General features: G+C 47.9%; 1 protein-coding gene across 3 annotated transcripts; it reads right to left on the bottom strand.

The window, feature by feature from the left end:
- Positions 1-302: 302 nt before the first annotated feature.
- Positions 303-23,014, bottom strand: N4bp2l1 (NEDD4 binding protein 2 like 1). 3 transcript variants are annotated; one of them, XM_038345724.2, is made up of 5 exons: positions 22,659-22,990; positions 5,404-5,531; positions 5,018-5,106; positions 2,800-2,876; positions 303-1,656 (listed from the first exon to the last, which is right to left on the bottom strand). In XM_038345724.2, the coding sequence occupies exons 1-5, from the start codon at positions 22,832-22,834 to the stop codon at positions 1,407-1,409; spliced, it is 720 nt and encodes a 239-aa protein (XP_038201652.1). In that variant the 5' UTR covers positions 22,835-22,990; the 3' UTR covers positions 303-1,406. The 3 variants fall into 3 exon arrangements, with proteins under 3 accessions (XP_038201652.1, XP_038201654.1, XP_038201653.1); XM_038345726.2 differs by lacking the exon at positions 22,659-22,990 and adding an exon at positions 5,965-9,552; XM_038345725.1 differs by lacking the exon at positions 2,800-2,876 and adding an exon at positions 2,684-2,750 and having other exon boundaries at positions 1,473-1,656; positions 22,659-23,014.

Genomic DNA, 23,014 nt, shown 5'->3' with positions numbered 1-23,014 from the left:
CAGATTCATCCCAATTTACTAGTATGCTCACCAGCTGGGCTTTCTGTGTAAGACACCAATTTTGAAAATGTTAAGGAAGTGTGTTGCTTATTGTCGTGAAGATGTTGAATAGACTTCAGCAGTGTTGATAATGGGATGGTAAGTAAGCCTTCTTATGTGCAGACTTCATTCCTCCTAGTTATTAACGATGATTCATGAATAAGCTTATGATATATGCAAAGGTTATTTTATGGTTGAAGTTCTTGGGTTTTGGTAAATGTTTTGTTGTTATGCCATAAATAAGTTCAGTGGCAAATCCAATATAAATGCAATACCATATACAATTTTAATAACCATAAAAGCACCATTATATAAGACACTTAAAATAATATTTCACAAAACATTAGAAAGAAGCTGTTGGCCAAAAAATAAATAGACCACACATTCCACATGGTCTTGTCACAGTCTCGTACCAAATGAATCCGATTCCAGCCTGCTGGGATTTAATTTGAACTCATAAATTCATAACTGATCTGAGGGGCACTCCAAATGACATACATACCCTGCTGATCTCAGTGAGCGTGACTTTCACATTCCTTGTATGACCTAAACCCTGGCTGCTTCATTGCTTTGCACTCCTCAACATCCGGTGGCTAACTAATCACGCGCTAGAGGCATCATTTTAGAAATCACTTGATGACTCTTTAAAACTGGTGTTTTGCGAAAGCAGATTATTTACATTGTTAGACTACGAGCTGGAGAGGGGAGGGGGCGTCTGTCCCGCTGATGCCGCTGAGCGCAGCAGGGTCTGACTGTAATGGTACTCATTCTCCTTAGGGGCCTAGTACTGAGAATTCACAGGCGTGTTTAACAGTGACACATCTTAAAATAAGGGGGAAAAGTCCCCTAATGGTGCCCTGAAGGACAACATCCCCTTCTGTGCATTAAGTCTAAAAGAAAATCAGTGCCATTAGAGTGATGGCTCTGGCCTCTGGATGCAGACTGTCAGAGCAGCAAGGGCACTGAGCTGCTTCCTGCCTCCGCCTCCGCCCCTCCTCACGCTCCAGCTTTATGGAAAAGATGGATCTGTCAAAGGCAGTGGTACTGTAGCCCATAGAGATGTGCTAGGAACACCTTGTTTATGACTCTGCAACTAATTGATAATCTTGGATCTCGGTTTCAAATCAGCTCCTTCTCTAGAGAAAGACCTTTGAGCCCTCAGCAGAATCCCCATCATCAAGCCATATGGGCGCATTCTGACATCGCTTGTTGGAGATAATGAATATAATGACCTCTGTTCAGAAATTTCTGGGCTTGGCTATTTACATTGGAATTAGAGCTCTGGCTAAAACTGAACAAAGAATAAATACCAAAAATTGAAGTAGAAACTTCTTTAGGAAAATTCTGCAGTGGCTGTGCACAGACAGCTAATATCCATGGTGACAGCCACCCCTTCTGACGCTCTCATTGGAGAAGCTGCCGTGAGCCCTTCGGTTGGGGAGCTCTGTGTAGGTGTTCCAGTACCCAGAGCCACTGGAAGGCGCGCTGTTCCTATCCTGGTTTCTGTTCGCTCTGCTTGGCTTTTCTGCATGAAGGACACTGTGAAAGGTAACATCGTGTTCATACCGTTCTTTCATTCGGTGGATTTTTTCTCTTGGGACTCCATGGATGTTTCTTCTACACAGAAGAAAAACCCACAAGTGTTTAGTTAAGGCAGGCTATCAACACAAGTAACTTACATCACAAATCCTGCATTGCATGGCTGCTGCGCTGCCTCAGGACACCTGGCAAAAGCGTATGAGGTCCAGCTCTGATGGCTCTCCTGCTGCCTGGCACATCCCCAAACAAGCCTGCGGCTTGCTTTAGGAAGGCTTTGTTTCAGCCAGGCAGTGGTGGCAAACACCTTCAATCCCAGCACTCGGGAGGCAGAGACAGGCAGGTCTCTGTGAGTTCAGGACCAGCCTGGTCTATAGTGTGAGTTCCACGACAGGCTCCAAAGCTTTGTTTCTGGTGATATTGACAATGAACAAACACCATAAGATTTAACTCCTCGTGTATTCAGTGATATGCCTGTTGATGACGTGTACATCTACTATCAGTTCAGATCAGCTGAACTGATACCATTAGATACCAATGGTCTCGGATACCATTAGACCATGCTTACTAAAACAACCTTAAGTTCTAGAAGGCACAAATACCAGCTGGGGACGTGGTTAGACATATAATTGCCAAGATTTTAATTACAGAATAGAGTTCATGAACCATGTCACATTTAACAACCAGGCAATCGAGGAGGTGACCACAGACTCATTTTGAAAATACTCTGCTTCTGCTGGGCCATTGGCATCAGGTAACACAGAGCGTGGCTATCAGAAGCCATGCATTAAAAACCAAGTTAGTATTCTTTGGACACGTGTTGCTGTTAAGTCAAAGCAGCACTTGTAGCGTGAATGACCCACATTCTGCTTCCCACTCAAAGGTCTCGCTTTAGCCTAATGCAGAAGTGCCACTGGCATGTGCATCCCATGCAGAGGCAGTGCTGTAAATGCTCATTAATGAAGAAGCAACTGAGCATAAAGTGAAGTGCATCCTTCTAAAGGACCAAGTCCAAGCCAAGGATTAGCATTTAGCATTATATTAGACATCTGACTCAGCTAAAGTCTTCACATTAATAGTTCCAAATTTATCAATTTCTAAGAATTACCATTTCTGGCCTGAAAACTACAGTCCATTTCCAGCCTGAAAAGATGCTTTTGTTCGGTCTGAAATACCTGAAAACAGCAGGATACAGAATGAGGAACTAGGAAAACAAAGAGGTACCTTGCTAACTCTTGAACGTTGAATTTCCAGCGAGTGTCGGGTTCTCGGAATATAACTTCATAGTTATTCTCAAGTGCCTGATTTTTCAAAAGTACATAAGACAATGAAGACATGGCATGTATGCTTGGGGGTATTCATGCTCCCCTTAACATTCACCACAGTCTTGCCCAAAGCCCCCTGTTTTACGTGTCATCCAGGCCCCGAATCTGTCCCCATACCTAGCCACTCATGCTGTGTTACCTGTCTCATCGACAGAGTTTCAGTTTTTATCTAGTATGACTCTGAACATCCTTTAAGACAGATCACTGAACTCATGATGAAGCGTCCCAAACACAGGTGTGAACAAGGAACCTGGAGAATCCTAAAGTCACTTCCATGATCATGGAGTTACTTCTGCTTTGGTTTGTGACGGAGAGCGCCACATAACTTAGAAGTAAAAGTGATTTCCACATATTTTAATATTTCCTACGGATTGCAGCTCTCCCTGTTCCACAGTGCTTGGCTCAATGCCCTGGGTCCCATTTCTATGAGTTTAGAGAAGTAGTAAGGGGCTGGAAAGATGGCTCAGCAGTTAAAGAGCACTGGCTGTTCCTCCAGAGGACCCAGTTTCAGTTCCCAGCACCCACACGGCAACTCACAACTCATTTTCTAGGATCTGATATCTTCATGCCAATGCACTTAAAATAAAAGTTAGATAAATTTCTTTTTAAAAAAGAAAATTAGAAAGGTTCTCATGTCAAATCTAAACAGTTACAAACTGACAGCTTTGTTCAAACAGCTTTCTGTTATCACCAGTGCTCAATGTGTTAAAAATAGAATTAAGTAAGCTAAGATGAGGGCTCCTGCATAAGGAGGCAGCATGCATACGTTCTGGTGCTCTGTTACACCAGAAGGGGCTACAGTTAATAGTATACAAATCAAAACAGCCAACAGAGAATTCTGAGTGTTCTCATCTCATACAAAACTGGTGTTTGTGGTAGTGGATAACCTAAGGACCCTGAATTTATCGAACATCCCACTGTACTCCATGAATATGTAAGATTATGAATAAACTAATAGATACATTTAAATAGATGTTTCCCCTTCATCCTTTGGATAGTCAGTTCTATTCAGGAAAGATTCAACCATCGTGTCTTAAGGACAGCTAATGCCTGGGTCTCATTAACAGCTTTGGGTGGCTAATATCCATCCAGAGCGGAGACGTGAAATGGCTTTCTGGAAGTCAGTGCCAGATGCTTTTAATGCGGCCTCAGGCTGTGCCCGCATCGTCAGCTCTTCATGGCCCTGTTCGCCTCATGTGGCCTTGAATGCGGACTGAAATACAGAGTTTCTCTTCACCCATTACATCTGGGCCTGAACAGAACTGACGGGGAAGCCTCCGTAGGCAGAGGCACAGCTGTCTGCTGTTTTGCCTAAATGTGGAAAGAATCCTAAAGCCCAAGTGCCATGGAGGGGACTTCACGAAATACTGGGGGCCATGTGTGTCTCCAGAAGCTGTCTGCCTCCTGCTCCGCTCAGTTTGCGTGTGGACTGAAAACCTGTCAGTGGAAGATGTAAACTATGTCTGAAAGGATCAGAATGGAGCGGAGTTGTGTGTTGATGTTGGTATTCCACTGTCCTAAAGGGTCACGTTGGCAATCTGAAACCTGTTTATAGACGAAGAAAGTCTGTCGCCCTGGGACTTGCAGTAAAACACTGCTGAAATCCCCAGCCTGCAACAGGGAGATCTGGCTCGCTGGGACCCAGAGCCCTGCTAGTGCATCCCTTCTTCTGTAACTCCCTCAAGGATGGGCGGGTGCTACCCAGAGCAGAAAATAGCCCAAACTGAGGGAGACAAAGGCAGACAGAGTTCTACAAGTTCGAGCCCAACCTGGTATACATAGTAAGTTCTAGGATAGCCAGGTAGAGAGGAGAGAGAGAGAGAGACAGAGAGGGAGGGACGGAGGGAGGGAGGGTGGGAGGGAGGGAGGAAAGGAAGGAGAGAGAGATCTACCAAGGACTCAGACCAGTACTCCCATTTATGGAGGCCCTGAGGTAAGGTAGCCCCTCAGTGACAGAAGAGCAGAGAAACCCTAAAAAAGCTTTGCCTGCTCCCTGAGAGAATTATCGTTAGTGAGTGTGAAATCATGGACCGCCAGAAAAGGAGGAAAAGAGCACAGGTTCCAACTTTCTCACAAAACGCCCACAACGGAAAATTCAGAATGATACTTCTTCCTACCATGACTGCATAGGGCTTCATTTCCCAGGCGTGCAGGTTGGTGTTATCAATAATAATGGGGGATATGCCATTCTGCATTGCTTTCCTTGCTGTAACACAATGCAACACAACAGTGAACAACACGCAGCGGGCACCAGCGCGAGCATTACCCACATTTTGTCACTTCCATTGCAGGAGGCCTTCCTCAGTGAAACGCTACCTAGTGCAGAACCGCTAGCAGGGGGGGGGGGTCCTTTCGCTGGGATCTACGACAGAGGTCAAGCCATGCCACCCTACTCGGGTAAAGAAGTGGCAGAGCTTGTCTCTAAAGCTCCTTCCGTTTTGAAGCTGCTACAATCTACATGCACCACAGGGTTTCCCCGAGAGTTTGAAAAGGAATTTGTCACCTCGCTTCTGGTTCCACTCGTGAGCTTCCTCCAAGAAGTCCGGGTTGAACTCATAGGCACCATCTTCCCCGAAGAAAAAATCGTCGGTGCTGAAAATCATGGCCCTGGGAAAGTCACGCTGCATTTCTCTGCAAAGTGGAGAAACGGAAAAGGGATTTGCCCCGTTACACTTGGTCGTGGGAGAACGGCTTCTTTCCATCTCTAACAGCGAGCAGATTATATAATTCTGAGAGCTGCACATTTTGAATTTCCCACTCCACTAAGGAGGAGAATCAATCATCTCAGAAAGCCATCACTCCTCAACGGGAGGCAGAAGCCTGAGAGGCCGCTGTGCAGGTTGCCAACCCTCGGAAGTAGAGGTCACTGGTCACGGGCACTGCCTCCTGCAGCATCCAGGATTGACTGACACTCCAAAGCAAAGTCGAAGGCATGGTGACTGTTTCCTGAGGGACATCAGTTACCAGGGCCACTCCTCTCCAAGGCACACCAGTGCCCTCCCAGACCTCCCCTCAGGCACCATGCCCCAGGCTGCAGCCCTTCCCTTAGCCCCTAAACTCTTACCTGTCCTGGGTCCCATTCCTCGGAGCTCTGATCTCTGTAAGGACCCATCTGAGCAACTAGTTCTTGCTGAGGTATGAAATGTGGATAAAGGAGATGTGTGTGAGCTACCCTCTGAGTTCTAACAATACCTAAACCAATGGAAAAAGCACAAGAGAAGGAGAGAGGTGAACCCAATAATGTCCCTGTGCCTTCTGGGCGCTATCCCTGGGGTCTAAACAGGAAAATGTCATAGGAAATGATAACATCGCAGAGAGAGCCTTGACGTGACACAGAAAGCGGGGTAAGTTCTGCAGGAAAGACTTTCAAGGAGGTTTTGATTTGGGATGGCATTACCTTTGGGGGTAGGTACTATTAAATCAGAAGTGACAGAGTCGGTGCCAAACTACCGTGTTTCCTTTAAAAGGAAAAAAAAAAATGCAGAAGCCGGTTATCTGGCAATGCATGCCTGCAGCACAGCGGACTCTGCTAGGGACTGGCAACCACTCCTGCAGCTGTGTGGAGAGTGACGGGTGGGAGATACAAACGGGAAAGCAGGCAGAGGCGTGGGGGTCTTTTAAATTCTGCTCTTGGTAGAGACAGAGGCAGTTTATCGCCTCCTTCCCCCCTTTTCGTTCGTTTTGTTTTTCAAGACAGGGTTTCTCTGTGTACAGCTCCGACTGTCCTGGAACCGCTCTGTAGACCAGGCTGGCCTCGAACTCACAGATCCTCCTACCTCTGTCTCTCGAGTGCTGGGATTAAGATTATCTTAATCCAGCAAGAATATGGAGCTATAGAGCTGAGTCCCACCCTCATGCTTCCATTCCAGCCATCTGCCTAAACTCGTTTTCTCAATCCTAAAATAGAGAACAGTCCCAAGGGCTGAAGGGAGAGCCCTTCGTAAGGGGGAAATACTTAAGAAACGTTAGCCGCACTATTACGCTGTTTGTCATAACTTAACCCCACCCTGACTGATGGCAGGGACCGTGCACCCGGGCATGTGGGAATATGGGGCTTTTTAGGGGTTGCGAGAAAGGGGAAAGGATAAGAGCTTCCGCTTCGAAATGTCAGTAAACACACATTCCAGAAACAGCCCGCAAGCATCTCTACCTGAGTTCTCCAGAAGGCGTGGCAGCAGAGTTGGAAATACTGATAAAGTAAACGCATTTGGTTACAGGGTGTGGTGGCTCATAGGCAGTCCAGTGAATATTTCAATTTTAACAGCAACCTGACTACCCTTGAGAGACTTTTGAGAACGTAGGACTATATTTCATTTTTTGGTGTTTGTTTATTTTGTTGATTGGTTGGTTTTATGGGGGGGCGTGTTCGAGACAGGGTTTCTGTGTGTAACTGCCTTAGCTGTCCTGGAACTAGCTCTTGTAGACCAGGCTGGCCTCGAACTCACAGAGATCTGCCTGCATTCTGCCTCCTGAGTACTGGGATTAAAGGCGTTCACCACCACCGATCTCCGTGTGCAGCACCTGCACATCTGTCCATGGAGACCAGAAGAGGGCATCAGATCTCCTAGAGCTGGAGTTACAGTTATGCACCACCATGTGGGTGCTGGGACTCAAACCCAGGTCCTCTGCAGGAACGGCAAGGGATCTGAGCCATCTCTGCAGGCCTGAGGTAACAGATTTCAATATCAAAGAACTAGTATCCATTGGCCAACCTATGAAGCCCCTATTGACAATTGCCAGACACCAAGTGTTACATGAAGTGTTATGGCACAGAAAGGAGTTGCTTTCAAGAATGGAGGAGCTGGCTAGGGGGCCAGGTCTCCTATACAGTTTGGCACATGTAGGACATGCTATACCAGCAAAACACAGAGGTTTTAGGTCAGGAACATCAACATTTTGGCAAGGGGAGCATCATAAAAGAGAGTATTTGCCTTGGGCCTCGAGGGTAACTTATACCTCATGTGAGAGGGGATGAGAGAAGGCGAAAGCAACATGCCCAAGGTAAATAAACAGGAGCAAAGACACTGCAGTCCCACTGGGGCGCACCCCTAGAAATGCTAGGCGCAAAGTTTTAAGAGCCTTTTTGGAGACGAGCTTCCCTTCCGCGTGTAATCCTCAAGGGCTCCTGTTTCCTGTCAGGGCTTTACACTACGGACAGAAGTTTAAGTTTCTGATGTTTTCTCTACATAAACTTTAAGACGTGGTGTTCGTTTCACACTTTCTTTGCCCCTTAATCACTTCTAGAAAACAAAACATCACGGCCCTTTTTGATCATCGCGATGTTTTACTCAGAGTAAAATTGCACAGGCCCAGCGCGGGGCAGCAGACACATCTGACCATGGCCTGCATAGCTCTGCCAGCGAACTGGCAGACAGGAGTGCGCGCTTCACTGTGTGGCGCTGAGCAGCACACCCCTTTGCTCTGTCCCGTTTACATTTAAATATATATATATATATATATATATATATATATATATATATATATATTTACTTTTTACCTGATTGTCAAATTAGTACCAACAACCATAGCAACAGCTTGAAGACTCAGGGCAGTAAAAACACTAGCTGAGCAGAAGAGGCCGCCAGTATTTAGACTGGAAGACCTAAGTATGAGCAATAAATACCATTCCATCGGCCTCGGGAGAGGAGGGACAGGCCTCAGCCCTAGCTTTCTCTATGGTGGTCAGGAGCTGCATGCAGTTAGGGAAATTGAGGAAAAGAAAAACAGAAGAAAAGGGAGAAAATAGACAATTACTTTAGACAATTACTTGCACATCTCTCCCCTCCTCCACTGCCCCGCCCCCACTCACTAAAATTACGAGAGAAACTCAGGCACTAATCTATATTTCATAATTTATTTCCCCACGATTATTTAACCATCAAGAACTATAAAGTCACCGGGCAGTGGTGGTACACGCCTTTAATCCTAGCACTGGGGAGGCAAGAAGAAGAAGGATCTCTGTGAGTTCGAGGCCAGCCTGGTCTACAGAGCGAGTTCCAGGACAGCCAGGGCTTACACAGAGAAATTCTGCATCACTCCTGCAAAATAATTGCTTGAATTTATGTTTTAAAGGTCTCAAAATTTCCTCTCATAGTCTCATAATTTAAGATTATTTTAATTCATTTTCTATTTAAATATTTAAGCAATTTCTCTTATAGCTCCACAAATATTTTTCATTTGTTTCAAGTACCACTGTTGGTAATTCTGTCTTTCATCTATAACTGTCCTCACGTCTCTATGGATTTCCTTTTGAAAAGGAGTCCAGATAAGTTCCGGTCGTCTGCTCAGGACTGGGTCCAGACTAAACATTTTTGGAGGGGTGGTACGGAGGAGAGCTGTGCTTCCTGACCTCACGTGACACCCTGCCCAGTGTGCTCATGCATACACCTGGCTAACAGCCAGTGCCAGTGAGTGTGTTCCACTGTCAAACAGGCTCACTGTCCTCGTGTGTGACTGTGCTGGATTCTAGCAGCCTTCCCTGGACAACCTACACCTTAGAGATCCTGAAAGTCTTACGTGGGGATCATGGAATCATTTGAAAATCTTTTCCTATTTTCTAGGTAGAATTTTGCTGTTGTTTTGGTTTTGGTTTTCAAGACAGAGTTTCTCTGTATAACAGCCCTGGCTGTCCTTGGAACTAGCTACGTAGATCAAGCTGGCCCCAAACTCACTACGTAGACCAGGCTGGCCTCAAACTCACAGAGATCCTCCTCCCTCCTCCAGAGTGCTGGGATTAAGGCGTGCACCACCACCACCTGGCTAGAATTATTTTATAAGGAGCCTTCTCTCTCTTCTTTTCATAATCTTTACCTTATTTATTTATTTATTTATTTACTTACTTACTTACTTACTTACTTATTTTCTTATTGCTGTGTAGCTCATACTACTTTTGGGTCCATAATCCTTCCGCCTCAGCCCCTCAAGCGCTGGGATAGCAGGCAGGTACCACTGTGCCCAGCCATGCTACACTTTGCTTGCTTGCTGTGTAACTTTGACGGACCTAAAGTTCACTATGGAGACAAGGCTGGCCTCGTACTTGTGGGAAATCCTCCTGCCTGTCTCCCAAATGCTAGGATTACAGCATGCACCACTACAACCAGTCCTGTCATTGTTCTTTCTGATGTCCAACTGTCCCAAGTTTCCCTAGAGGTACCCTTCAAGCCGGCTCCTCTGTCTTTACCCTTCAAGCCGGCTCCTCTGTCTTTGTTCATGAAAAGTATCCTTTTGTTCCCACTTAGCAAAGACACACATTGAAACATTAAAGTCCTGAATAAATAACAAATAAACAAATAAGTGAATGCGGATAGGCTCCTATATTTCTCCTGGATGGAAAATGATTTTGAACACTTGGGGTCTTCTTGCCAGGATCTCTGAAGTCTTTTCTTTGAGTTGTCTTTTATTGTTGTGTTTGTGCACATGTGTGAGGTCACAGGACAACTTTCACCGGCATTTCCCTTCCTTCGCCGTGCGGGTTCCAGGTCCTTAAGGCTTGGTGGCAAAGTGCCATTACTGAGCCCAAATTTTATTCGCTTGTTTGTTCATTTACCATTGGTTTGTTTTCTGAGAGTCTCACCAGGTAGCCCTGAGCCGCCTAAAACTTGGCCGCTACCTCCCAAGTGCCCGGTGAGTGCCTCGAAAGGCGTGTGCCTGGATACCCAGCATAAACATTTTTATTCCATCTTTTTGTATAAAGATGGGAATGAGATATAATATATACCAAGTTTTCACCAGCAGGTTTTTTTTATAGTAAATTGTTTCTGACCCCATGAAATATTCTATGTTTTTTTTTTCCAAGACAGGGTTTCTCTGTGTAGCCTGGCTGTCCTGGAACTCGCTCTGTAGACCAGGCTGACCTCGAACTCACAGAGATTCTCCTGCCTCTGCCCCCGGGTGCTGGGATTAAAAGCGTGCGTCTCCACCACTGGGCTTCTGTGACAGTGTCAGTGCATTGTATGCATTTATCCACAGGGCTGCACCACAGCTTCCCAAGCGACTGTGCCATGACTAACCAGTGGACCATCCTCCCTGTGACCGTCGAGCCCGTCTCCCCGGTGTGTGGAGCAGGGCTCCTCATGGGGCCGGCTAGCTTACTGAACCGCAGTTCCCTTGTTGTCTGTAATCTCTAGATAAAGTTTAAATCTTTTCTAATGCACTCAAGTGAGATACAGCATTTTATTTGCAAACCCACGCCTTTGGCGGGACATCAGAACAGTCTTTCTCACCCCAAGATTATGTCGGCATGTCTTTAATTACATTTTCCTCCTCGGGCCATCTGAAATTTCATTTATCTATAGTACTGGTTAAGGATCTAACTTGATTATTTTTCTACCTAAGACCCTGGTTGACCCCAAACCATTCCCTCTGTATTTTATCCTTTTCTGTCATCCTGAAATACTTTCAACGCCACACAAATGACTGCATGTAGTCAGAGCTATCCTTGAACTTATTTTGTTCCTATGTTTGGGTCCCATCTTCTTGCCTTCTTTTCTAATATTTTATTATATTCGGTAGCTGAGAATATTTCCTTTATAAAATTTATACCCTTAATTCATTTTGATGCAGAAGTGTGTCTGAACGGTGTCAATTGAAGCCACACCTCCTTCTTGCTCCATGGATCCCGGAGCGGTTGGCAGGGATCAGAGACCTTGGCATATATGATCTCTCTTTAACCTTTGTACCACTTTTCTGAAGTAAATAATAGTTCCTCCAGTTACAGATAACGAAACTACCGCTTGAAGAGATTAAGTAACAGGCCAGGACACAGCGTTTCTTAATGGCGCTGCCAGCATTTTCTCTCCAGTCTGGAGAGAACCAGGCTGAGTGGCATTACAGACTCTGAGAGGGTGCATCTCATTGTCTCAGGTATTAGCGACATGCAACCATAGTCTGCAACCATGACCTGCAGCTGCCATGCTGAGTTTATTATGGCATTTCCTTAATTAAAAAAACAAATCGATGGGGGTTGGTGGAGGGAGTGGGAGGAGGGGAGAGGGTGGGAACCGGGATTTGTACGTAAAATGAGAAAAGACAGTCTTTTAAAAAATATAATTAATTAAAAATTAGATGTGTGTATGTGAGTGCCTGTGTGTGTGTGTGTGTAGGCACCCTGCTTCTGCCTGGTGCTTGAGCAGGCCAGAAGAGTGCTTCAGATCCCCTAGAACTGGAGTTACAGATATTTATGAGCCACTGTGTGGGTGCTGGGAAATGAACCCCGGTCCTCTGCAAGAGCAGCCAGTGCTCTTAACCGCTGAGCCATCTCCAGTTCTGACGAGGACTTTCTTACACGTCTATCGTTAAACTTTGGTCACATCTCTGCCCTGCCCACTCCACCCCTCCGCAGGGCCCCTCAGCCCTCCTGCAGCTCCAGCTTTCACATCTGTTGCACACCACAGGAAGAGGCGAGAACTCCTGATACCACAACTTTAACCACATCCTGCCACACATACCCGGAAAGAGTAGCTTTTGTGGCGGTCTTCTCGGGAGATGTCTTGGGACCCATTCGTGCCCTCACTGCTGAGTCTTCAAGGGTGTCACATGTCGCCGGGTGGTGGCGCGTGCTTTTAATCCCAGCACCCGGGAGGCAGGATGAGGAGTAGTCTGCCCAGCACCGGGCAGCCCAAGAGCAGGGAGGAACATGGTAGAGTACACGGCAACTTCCTGAGGTCTGGTTGTTGCCAGCCCCGCATCGGGGCTGAGCCCTGACCCTGGGCATCCGTCCTCACTGCGCCTCTCACTCCAAATGTTTATCGATACATCACCAGAAAAGCAGTCTTCCAGGGGCTGGAGAGATGGCTCGGAGGTTAAGAGCACTGGCTGCTCTTCCAGAGGTCCTGAGTTCAATTCCCAGCGACCACATGGTGGCTCCCAACCATCTGTGATGAGATCTGGTGCCCTCATCTAGCCTGTAGGCACACATGCACTGTGTACATAATAAATCTAAAGAAGGGGGTGGGTGGAGAGATGGCTCAGTGGTTAAGCGCACTGGCTGCTCTTCCAGAGGACGTGGGTTCCATTCCCAGCACCCACATGGCGGCTCGCAACCATCTCAGAGGGATCTGATTCCCTCTTCCGGCCTGCAGGCATATGTGTAGACAGAATACTATATAATCCCTCTAGACAAGCTCCTCTTGCTACGTGACCCAAGGACAGCCTGCCATCTGTCTCGCGATGGGACCTGCGCCCCGTGTCTGTGCTCTGTTCATCAATCATGCCCACCCTTTCTCAGAACCGGGGAAAGGAGCAGGGGAAGTCAAAAGGACTGGTAGGTTTTGGTCATAGGTCATAGGTCATAGGCCAGGGACGGCCTGGAGGGCAGCTCTAAACAGTCACTCTAGGCTCTCACTTGACTGTTTACAGGCGGCAGCAGTCACACCTCTGGTCTTAATTTTTAAGTCTGCTTTTAATATAAATACCAAATAAGCCGGGCGGTGGTGGCGCACGCCTTTAATCCCAGCACTCGGGAGGCAGAGGCAGGCGGATCTCTGTGAGTTCGAGACCAGCCTGGTCTACAAGAGCTAGTTCCAGGATAGGCTTCAAAGCTACAGAGAAACCCTGTCTCGAAAAACCAAAAAAAAAAAAATACCAAATAAAGGTACTGGCATATCAGCTGCTTTCATGTATCAGACAGCATCTGGGGCAAGTGGCGTAGCCTGGTCCCCACCCCGTGTTCTCCATGTTGCACACAAACTCTCACGAGTCTGCTCACATGAGCAGCCTCTCCTTTGCTTCCTTCTTTTCTCAAGAGCCATGTTAGCATCTGAGCTGGGTTTCCGCGGAAATTTCCAGCATTGCCTTTTGTTAACAAAGCCACTCGTCGACTCTTTAGTGAATGCCTACAAGATGCAGGATTTCTCTCGGAGGCAGGGCAAGGAAATAAGAGTTTGCTTGTTGAGACAGGGTCTCACTATGTCGTTCAGGCTGGCCTCGAATTGACAGCAATCCTCCTGCCTCTGCCTCAGTGAGTGCTGGCATTACAGGTATGAAACACACCTAGCTTAGATATGATTAATGACTCAAAGAATTTACATCATGCCTGGTGGTGGTGGTGCAGGCTTTTAATCCCAGCAATCGGGAGACAGAGGCAGGAAGATCTCTGTGAGTTCAAGGCCAGCCTGGTCTACAAAGTGAGTTCCAGGACAGGCAGGGCTACACAGAGAAACCCAGTCTTGAAAAACAACAACAAAAAGCAAAAAACAAAACCAAAAGGAACTAAAGAACTTACATCTCATGAAACTTACATTCTAGTAAATAATGTGTGCGGAGGGGTAGGGGTGGGGTAATCTATTTACAAGGGAGTACAAGCTAAAAATACTGCAGTCTCCTTAGATAGCAGAGGAAGCTCCTCCTCCCTCCTCCTCGTATCCCCAACTCTACAATCCCACTTCCGCAGGGTGCCTAGTAACTGTGGGAAGTGGGTGGAGGAATATTTGTCTCTGAAAAGTCCCCCACCCCCATGAGCTCACCATGGCATAAGTGCGCCGTGTCCCGATCCCAGCATTCCCATTGCATGAAATAAAAACCACAAGGTTGGTGCTGGAGAGACGACCCAGCAGTTAAGAGCACTATCTGTTCTTGCAGAGAACCAGGGTTCGGTTCCCAGCACCCACAAGGTGGCTCACGACCATCTGTAACTCCAGTTCCAGGGACTCCAAAACCCTCCTCTGGCCTCTGTGGGCACTGCATGCACATGGGGCACATACATACATGCAGGCAAACATACACATAAAATAAAATAAGTACATCTTAGGAGGACTTCGTTACTGTGTGCTGAGCCCTTCTTCTAGCCTCCCTTCCTCTGCCTGGCTTCTTACCTCGAGAGAACAGAACGCTTTCTCCCCCCGCCAAGCACAAGATGAATCACAAAGCCTTCCGAAGGAACAGTTAGAATCAAGCTCATATGTTCGTTACGCTGCTTCCCCCAGTCCCACAGGGTCAGGCAGATTTTAGATGACTTGGAGGGACCAAAAAATAATACCTCATTGTGTTTTGTAGCATCCAAATGGCCCCGGAAAGGTGCCCGGTCACAGTGCTTTCACTTGAGCACCAAGAAGGAAGTAGGTTGAATCATAAACATCCAATCATATGAGTCAATTTAGTGACTTGGGAGCTGACATTTCTCTCTGGTACACCATGCTCAGTGTAAATACAAACACTTAAAATCTAAAAACATCTCCCAGTGGAACGCATTAGCAAAAATAAGAAATCCCTTGGTAATACTTTAATTAGGAGAAACGTCTCTTATTAATATTGACAATAGGAAAATGTACCTTCCTTACCCTGAAATGTGAAATCCAGGATAAATTAGACCCCTAACAGGGCCTGAAGGGTTTCCTACCACGCTCAGTGTTTCAGTTTTTCGAGACAGGGTTTCTCCGTAGCTTTGGAGCCTGTCCTGGAACTAGCTCTTGTAGACCAGGCTGGCCTCAAACTCACAGAGATCCTCCTGCCTCTGCCTCCCAAGTGCTGGGATTAAAACTGCTTGCCACCGCCCGGCTCATCAGATTCTTTTATCAGGCCCCTCCCACTTCCTGTGCTCTGGTTCAGGCCTGGGGATGTAGGTCTGTAGTAGTGTGGCTTGCCTGCCGTGGGTGGGGTTCTAGATTTAAGCACAGGTATTGAAAAGCAGCAAGTGGCAGTGGTCTCAGCCCTGTGGCCTTGATCAAGACATTTCCCACAGCAGAGCTTCAAGGCTCGGGTTTGAGTTAGATAAACACTGCAGGAGATTCTTAATAGTCTTCCTCTTTCATTTTTCCATCCACTTCTACTTCCTCCCAAGCCAAAGCATCGAGGTGGTTGAACATTTACTATGTTATAAACATCATATGCAGTTCTGCAGGCCTACACCGGCAGCCACCATTGGCTGTGTCTTCCCCCGTGGCTCCAGCAGTGCCAGGAAACGTGGTGATGAGGGTCCTATAGAGTGGAGGCCACTTTCCCTGACAGGCCTTTTAGCAAGTGCTTATAAACCCACACGGCACTGTAAACTCCCAGTCCTTATAAAATGCATAAAGCCCTTGGTCCCCATCCTTCTGCCTCCAGAGGGGAGTAATGCGAGAACCCCAGCTACTGAGACTTAGGAAAACCATGAAAGAGCTGAAACACTAGCTATACTTTTCCAAGGTGGCCCGAGTGACCAGAGAGCCGAGACGTCACGTCGTCTGTCCACTATTGTATCTTGACATACAAAGAGTGGAACGCTGTCAACGTCTGTCCTGGTCTTCCTTTTATTTGGTAGAGCCAATACCTTGTCTAGAACCTGGTCCTTGTTCTCAGTGCCTCTACAGTCCACTGCTGTTAGCCTGCCTTCCCCCCACTTGTCTGTCATTGCATCGTATTGGAAAAGCATCCTTCCATGTCCTGAGAGGTATCTGGAGATGTGAAGGAGGAGAAAGGACAGCCATTAGGCAGCATCCTTTGAGCCTAACTGAGTATGCATTAGGAGTCATCTGTGAGGTGCTGAAGGGAAGAAGACCACAACAGGACCAGCATGCACCACGGTAAGGTCGCCAGATCTGGCTTCGACTGCTAAAGGTAATGGTGAAAGAGAGAAAAAAAAAGAAAAAAGTCCATGGAACTGACAGCATAAAAATGTTTAATTTTTTTCAAACAAGGCTACTTGAACAAACAAATGGATAAAGACTCCTATTGCACTGCACTTCACAAAGGCAAGTGAGTTGTATAGCCACACAATGGAATATTTTATTCAGACATAAACATTATGATGTTCTCGCATATGGCACAAGCAGGAACCTTGAAACAGTAGGCAAAATGAGACAAAGGACAGATACTTATGACCCACATCTGTGACGGACATAGACAAGGACAGGGACACCAAGTAACTCGGAGGCTGCAGGGATAAAGGAGAGTGAAGGCGTTACTGCCAGCGGGGTGCACGGCTTCTGTCTGGGGTAATTTTAAAAAGTAAAGAGCTACAGTGACTACTGCTTGATTTGTACTGAAGAGGGGAAAAGAACCATGGCAGATGTTTAAGCGCTCCCGCACACGCACACGCGCACACAGAGATGCGCATCCACAGATCTGTTGCTGGGATGGGAGGAGAGGAGAGGTGCCGAGTCAGAGGACTGGGGTTGATGACCGAGTCATGTTGGCAGGCCTGGACCACAAGGCCAAGAGCAAAAGGGGCTCAGGACTGGAACTCTAGGGCTGCTTCCCTATCCAGTTCTTCAAAGCTATTTTTTATTATGTTTGTGTGTGATGTCGTATGACACGGTGCTCCCCAGACTGTGGTGGCCGGAAGACGGCCCCGTGAGTCAGTTCTTTCCCTCCCCCATTCTGTGGGCTCTAGGGATTGAACCCCGGTAGTCAGGCCTACACGGCAAGCTCTTCACCCGCTGAGCCTTCTCCTGGGCCTATCTAGCCAGTGGATCCACTGCCGTGAAAGCCTAGCAGATCAGTGGACTCTTTCCTCTCCCCACTCTGCCTCCTCTTCAAGGCCAAGATAACAACCGTTTATGCATGCCAGGGACTCTATCCTTAACTGACTTCTACCCTCTGCACAGGCTCCCTTAGCCTTGAAGGCTATCAGCACCAAAGTGCTGTTCCGTGAACCCTACTGGCCTATGGGGCAGAACTGATTGCTAACTGTTACTTGTTTCCACTTGGTAGCTCCTGTAGGCACCTTGGGTACCTCAGTAAGTATAGGTCTCAGTAGCAAGGGAACAGGGTCATCATCGGTCATCGGTTGACTAATACTGGCCGTAGCTGGTAGCGTCTGTTTACTATGCTATCTGTGATCTTCACAATGAATGTATTTGCCGAGTGTTAGCTTGTGTTACTAGGGAAGACTCTCAGGAGTTAAAGAATCAAGATAAAATGTCATCGTCGTCGTTAGAAGTTCATCTCCTCAGCTAGGCGGTGGTGGCACACAACCTTTGATCCCAGCACTCGGGAGGCAAAGGCAGGTGGATCTCTGTGAGTTCGAGGCCAGCCTGGTCTACAGAGCGAGTTTCAGAACAGCCAGAACAGTCAGAGCTACACAGAGAAGTTCATCTCCTCATGAGTAAGTTTCCTAGCATGCATCCCACTGGAAATTAGCCAACGAAAGACTTTCCCTGACAGAATGACATGGTTGGTTAGCCAGACCATTAAACAAGTTTTTACTCAACTGGGCCTTGATTTTCTCTTTAAAAGTGGCAAATCAGGCTGGACAGAGGCTCAGGGGTCACAGGACTTCTTGCTCTTCAGTGGGCCCACGGTTGACTCCCAGCACCCACATGATGGTTCATAACCACCTGTAACTCTAGAGTCAGATGTGGTGCCTTCTTCTGACTTCTCTGAGCATCAGGAGCACATGTGGTGAACATACATACATACATGCAGCAAAGCAATCACACACATACATCTTTAAAATGTTTTTCTTGGGGCTGGAGAGATGGCTCGGTGCTTAAGAGCACTGGCTGCTCTTCCAAAGGTCCTGAGTTCAATTCCCAGCGACCACATGGTGGCTCACAACCATCTGTAATGAGGTCTGGTGCCCTCTTCTGGCCCGCAGGCATATATGCAGGCAGAACACTGTATACACAATAAATAAATAAATATTTTTAAAAAATAAAAATAAAATGTTTTTCTTGGGGCTGGAGAGATGGCTCAGTGGTTAAGAGCACTGGCTGCTCTTCCAGAGGTCCTGAGTTCAATTCCCAGCGACCACATGGTGGCTCACAACCATCTGTAATGAGATCTGATACTCTCTTCTGGCATGTGGGCATACATGGAAGCAGAATGTTGTATACATAATAAATAGATAGATAAATAAATAAATAAATCTTTTAAGAAAATTAATAAAATGTTTTTCTTTATGTTACCAAGCAACATACAACTGTTGCTGAGAACTAGAAAACAGCTGGGGAAAGACTATGATCCCACTACTCCAAGCCAACACCTAGGGGCGGGCACTTATCTCCTCAGAAAGGTTATTCCCGAGAAGCTATACAGACCTCTTTCTCTAAGCATAAAATGGATATGTATGACTGCGTGAACCTTTCTTATTTTATTTTCCATTTTTTGAGACAAGATCTCACGTATCCCAGGCTGGTCTTGAACTTAATAGGTAGCCCAAATGACCTCAAACTCCTGACCCTCAGGGGCTGGGGAGATGGCTCAGTGGTTAAGAGCACTGACTGCTCTTCCAGAGGTCCTGAGTTCAATGAGTTCAATTGCCAGCAACCACATGAGGGCTCACCTATAATGAGATCTGGCGCCCTCTTCTGGTGTGCAGGCACACATGGAAGGAATGCTGTATATATAATAAAAAAAATTAAATATAAAAAAACCTTCCTCATCCTCCTGCCTCTACTTCCCAAGTGCTGGGATCACAGGTGTGCAGCACCACAGCTGATTTCTGTGGCCCTGGGGATTAGCTGCAGGGCTCTGTGCATGCTGGGCAAACACTTTGTATCCACTGAGCTACACCTCAGATCTGTGTGTATCTTTAAGACAGGAAAGGATTCATTTACAGGTCAGATATACATCTCTGCTTCCATCAGTGACTGTGTGACTCATAAACCAATCTATTTTTATATTTGCTATTTAATTCATATTTTAATATTTAATACTTATGTTATCTTGCATTTTTTTTCTGATGAGCATTCCTCTGGGTCTGCACGCTTATCCAAGCATTCCTCAGGATAAATTTCCAGAGCTGGAATCACAGTCAGTAATAACCGCCTACCCCCAGATGATACTTAACTGAATGCAGGCACTAACTTAGACTTAGAGAGCGCACTGGCTGGAGTACTATGATGTGGGTAAAATTTTTAAAGGAGTTAAAATTCAATTTAAGCCGGGCAGTGGTGGTGCATGCCTTTAATTCCAGTACTCGGGAGGCAGAGACAGGCAGATCTCTGCGGTTTGAAACCAGCCTGGTCTACAGCATGAGTGTCAGGACAGAATGGTTACACAGAAAAACCCTGTCTCAAAAAGAAAGAAAAAAGCGAACTGAAAAAGGGGAAGAAATTCAATGAATTTAGGAAGATATTTTCCATATCTGAGCCACTTGGACATATGAAAAGACATATGTGAATATTCTAGAATATAATGTTGACTTGAAGGACAAAACAGAACCTATTTTAAAAGAGATTTTTATTAGTTATTTAGTCAAATGAGATAAAAGTTAAGCATTAAAAGATAAGCTCACTTTTTGCAAAAACTAACTTCCTCCAAAGTTAAAGAAAAAAATTTTATTAGTCTGATTTAAGAAATACACGTTCATTTATAGAAAATATGGAAAACATATAGTGAAAATGACTCTCAGAATCTAGCAAATACATAATAACTTATTTTCTACACAAGTGTCTTTTAAAGCAATCTTTCATTCTCCTCTCTCCCATTCCTGCCCTGCAAAACATGGTTGAGGGAGACCAGGCTGTGACTTCCTGACCCGTTCTGACTTGCTCTGGGCTACATCCTACTCCACCGAACTTTGTCTAAACCCACAACCCACCCGGAGGCCTGCACGCCTCCTGAGCCTCAAGGCTGACAGTGGCCAGCACGGTGGGGGCCTCTTGGTCCACGGGCCACCTCCTGCACAGCACAGCACAGCCAGGCTTCCCCTCAACCTTTCACGCACCCAACTGTTAACTACACCTAAAATTTACACAGCTACCACCTCAGAGTTTCAGAGGGCAACCTCACTGATTTCCTGTCTTCACAGCCCCCTCCCAGGCAGAAGGAGCCGGTGTCCCCCACTGAAGAGGAGAGGGAACTGAGGCACGCGGGAGGCACGGTTAGTGAGGGGCAGAGCTCTGATGTGAAGCCACAAATGCACGGACTCCACGGCCATCACCCAGCTGCTTTGCGGTCTGGCAACAGGAAGTTAAGAGGAGGATCCCCAAGAACTTAACTTAATCACTTAACTTAATCACCTCTTAGTGGTCCCAGAGAGGCAGAAGGACTGCTGAGGGTCAGTGCTAGCTAAGGAAGAGGCTCCCTCTCTCAGGCCCCAACCCTCCACATCTGTCCCTACAGGTGTTTAATGAGATGGTCTCTTGTCCGATGTCTTCTGCTTAGTCAAATATGACGAGCAGGAATTAAAATCTTAAAAGTGTAGAAAATTCGAGACAGGAAGGACCCTTAAAGCCCACCCCAGCCGAAGCCCTGGCCTTTCAGCGTCTTTCTCGCCTCTGGTTAAGTACTTCCTCTCTCAGCACGGTTAGAGATGGCATGGCCGAAGGGCTAACTTCCTTCTCTGACTTTCAGTGTGTGATGGTTTACTGGCTGGTAAAGTGAAAGTGAAATTGAACAAGATTCGGCACCCTGGAAACATTTGGTAACAGATGTACCCACCGTGAATTGCTGTGTCACAAAAAAAAAAAAAAAAAAAAAAAAAAAAAAAAAGTCGTGCCCGGTTTTCCAAGGAGGCTCTCCACACCTCCCAGTCCCGCCACTGCCAGGAGCCTCCTGAAAGGACCTACAGAAGAAGTGTGTCGTAGCAAGGGGTACCAGTGTGGCCTTCGCAAGTCGCCTATCCCTTTTATTTGCAAAGGGAGCAATTCTCGTTGGCTGAATGCTTCTACTCCACAAACCAACTAGAACCCCAATTACAAACGTCAGCACCTTATCGGCGTCTCAGTGCCCCCATCATTTACATCCAGGACTCAGACCCTCCCCCTATGATCACTACCTGGTGCCATGGTAATCAGCATGTGACCGCAGGCCACCTTGGTTCTTCAGCGGTTCCAGGGTCCTATGGCTAGCCTTATCTGATGAGATGGAAAGCTCACAGGTGGCCAAATGACTGCTTCTATCGACTACTGTGCGCCAGATAATGTTCATGGAGGGTTAAGACATGGCCCCTATCTTCAAGCATCTCACAGAAGGGAAAACCAATCCTGTGCAACACTAAGCGCAGTCACAGAGCTGTAAACAGGAGCCAAGGCGCTGAGAAGAGCGGCTTCTACGGCAGGGTGAGGCAGCTGCGAGGGGAGGTAACAGAACCGGTTTTTAAAAGGCTAGTGAAATCAGTCGGGCAAAGGGTGGCGGTGGGCAAGCCAGGCAGGAGGGCCAGCATCGTCAAGCACAGCAAGGAGAGAAACAGTCCAACGTTGCTGGAACACCAAGTGCAGGGCAGGGAGTGGAGGGCGTTCAGGCTGGAACAGTGGGCCTAGCAAGGTGCAGCAGGCAGCAAGCCCGCGCAGTTCTCGCTGACCCGGTACCGGGAGGGCCGCTTACGCAATTCGCAAGTGAACGAATTTGGGCGCCCGCGGAGAGGCTGTCAGTGACGATCGGTGCTGGCGCCGCCAGCCCCCCCTCTCCCCAGAGCACCTGTGCGCCTTCGCAGCCGCCAAAGCAGACGCAGGCTGAGCCGATCCACCAGATCTCAAAGCGGACCCCGGCCCCGGCCAGCGCAGCCCGGTACACCCCCTTTCCCCCCCCCCCGCCCCGGACCCCCGAACTCGCTTCGGTGACAGCGCCTGTTGACGCCCGGTGGCGGCTGCCTGCGCGCCAGCGGGCGGGGAGCGGGTTTCTCTGCAGTCGCCACCAGGTTTTCCCGAAGAGCAGTCCCCGCGGGCCTCCCCGACCCGGGGCTGGGGGGCGAAGGCTACCTCGGCCCGGCGATCACCAGGCCGGGCGCGGCGGGGAAGGGCCGGTGGCGTCTGGGGCTTTGCGCAAGGCGCAGTGCCGTGGTCCGTCCTCCCGGGCCGGCGAGCGGCAAAGGTCTCGGGCGCGCGGGGCAAGGGCAGGGGCGGCGCGCGGAGCCGCTCGGGGCAGGGGCGCGCGTGGGCGCCAGGCCGCTGTCATTACCTGGCCAGCGTGGTTTTCCCCGAGCCCGGGAGGCCGCGCAGGAGGTAGAGGTGTTTCCTAAAGCTGTGGCGACGCGGAGGTGGCCCCCGCGCTGGCGGCGGCCGAGGAGGCGGCTGCTGCTGCTGCCGCTGGTGGAGGCTCAGCCTCCCAAACGATTCCAGAAAACTGTCCTCCATGGGGAGGGGGCTGGCGGTGAGGGCCCTGGGTTCCCTTCCTGAAGTCACGGTCTTGGCCAAAGCTGTTGTTTTTGTGACTCTCCGGCCATGTGATAGATGGAGGGGCGGGCGCTCGGAGCCCAGCCCCTCCTTCGCAGCCGCGCGAACCGCGGGAGGGGGCGTCTCTACCTGCGAGGCCCG

The sequence above is a fragment of the Arvicola amphibius genome, chromosome 10, assembly GCF_903992535.2.
Source record: "Arvicola amphibius chromosome 10, mArvAmp1.2, whole genome shotgun sequence".
Classification (NCBI taxonomy): domain Eukaryota; kingdom Metazoa; phylum Chordata; class Mammalia; order Rodentia; family Cricetidae; genus Arvicola; species Arvicola amphibius.
The sequence above is the reverse complement of the archived record's forward strand: the minus strand, read 5'-3'. Positions and strand labels throughout refer to the sequence as shown.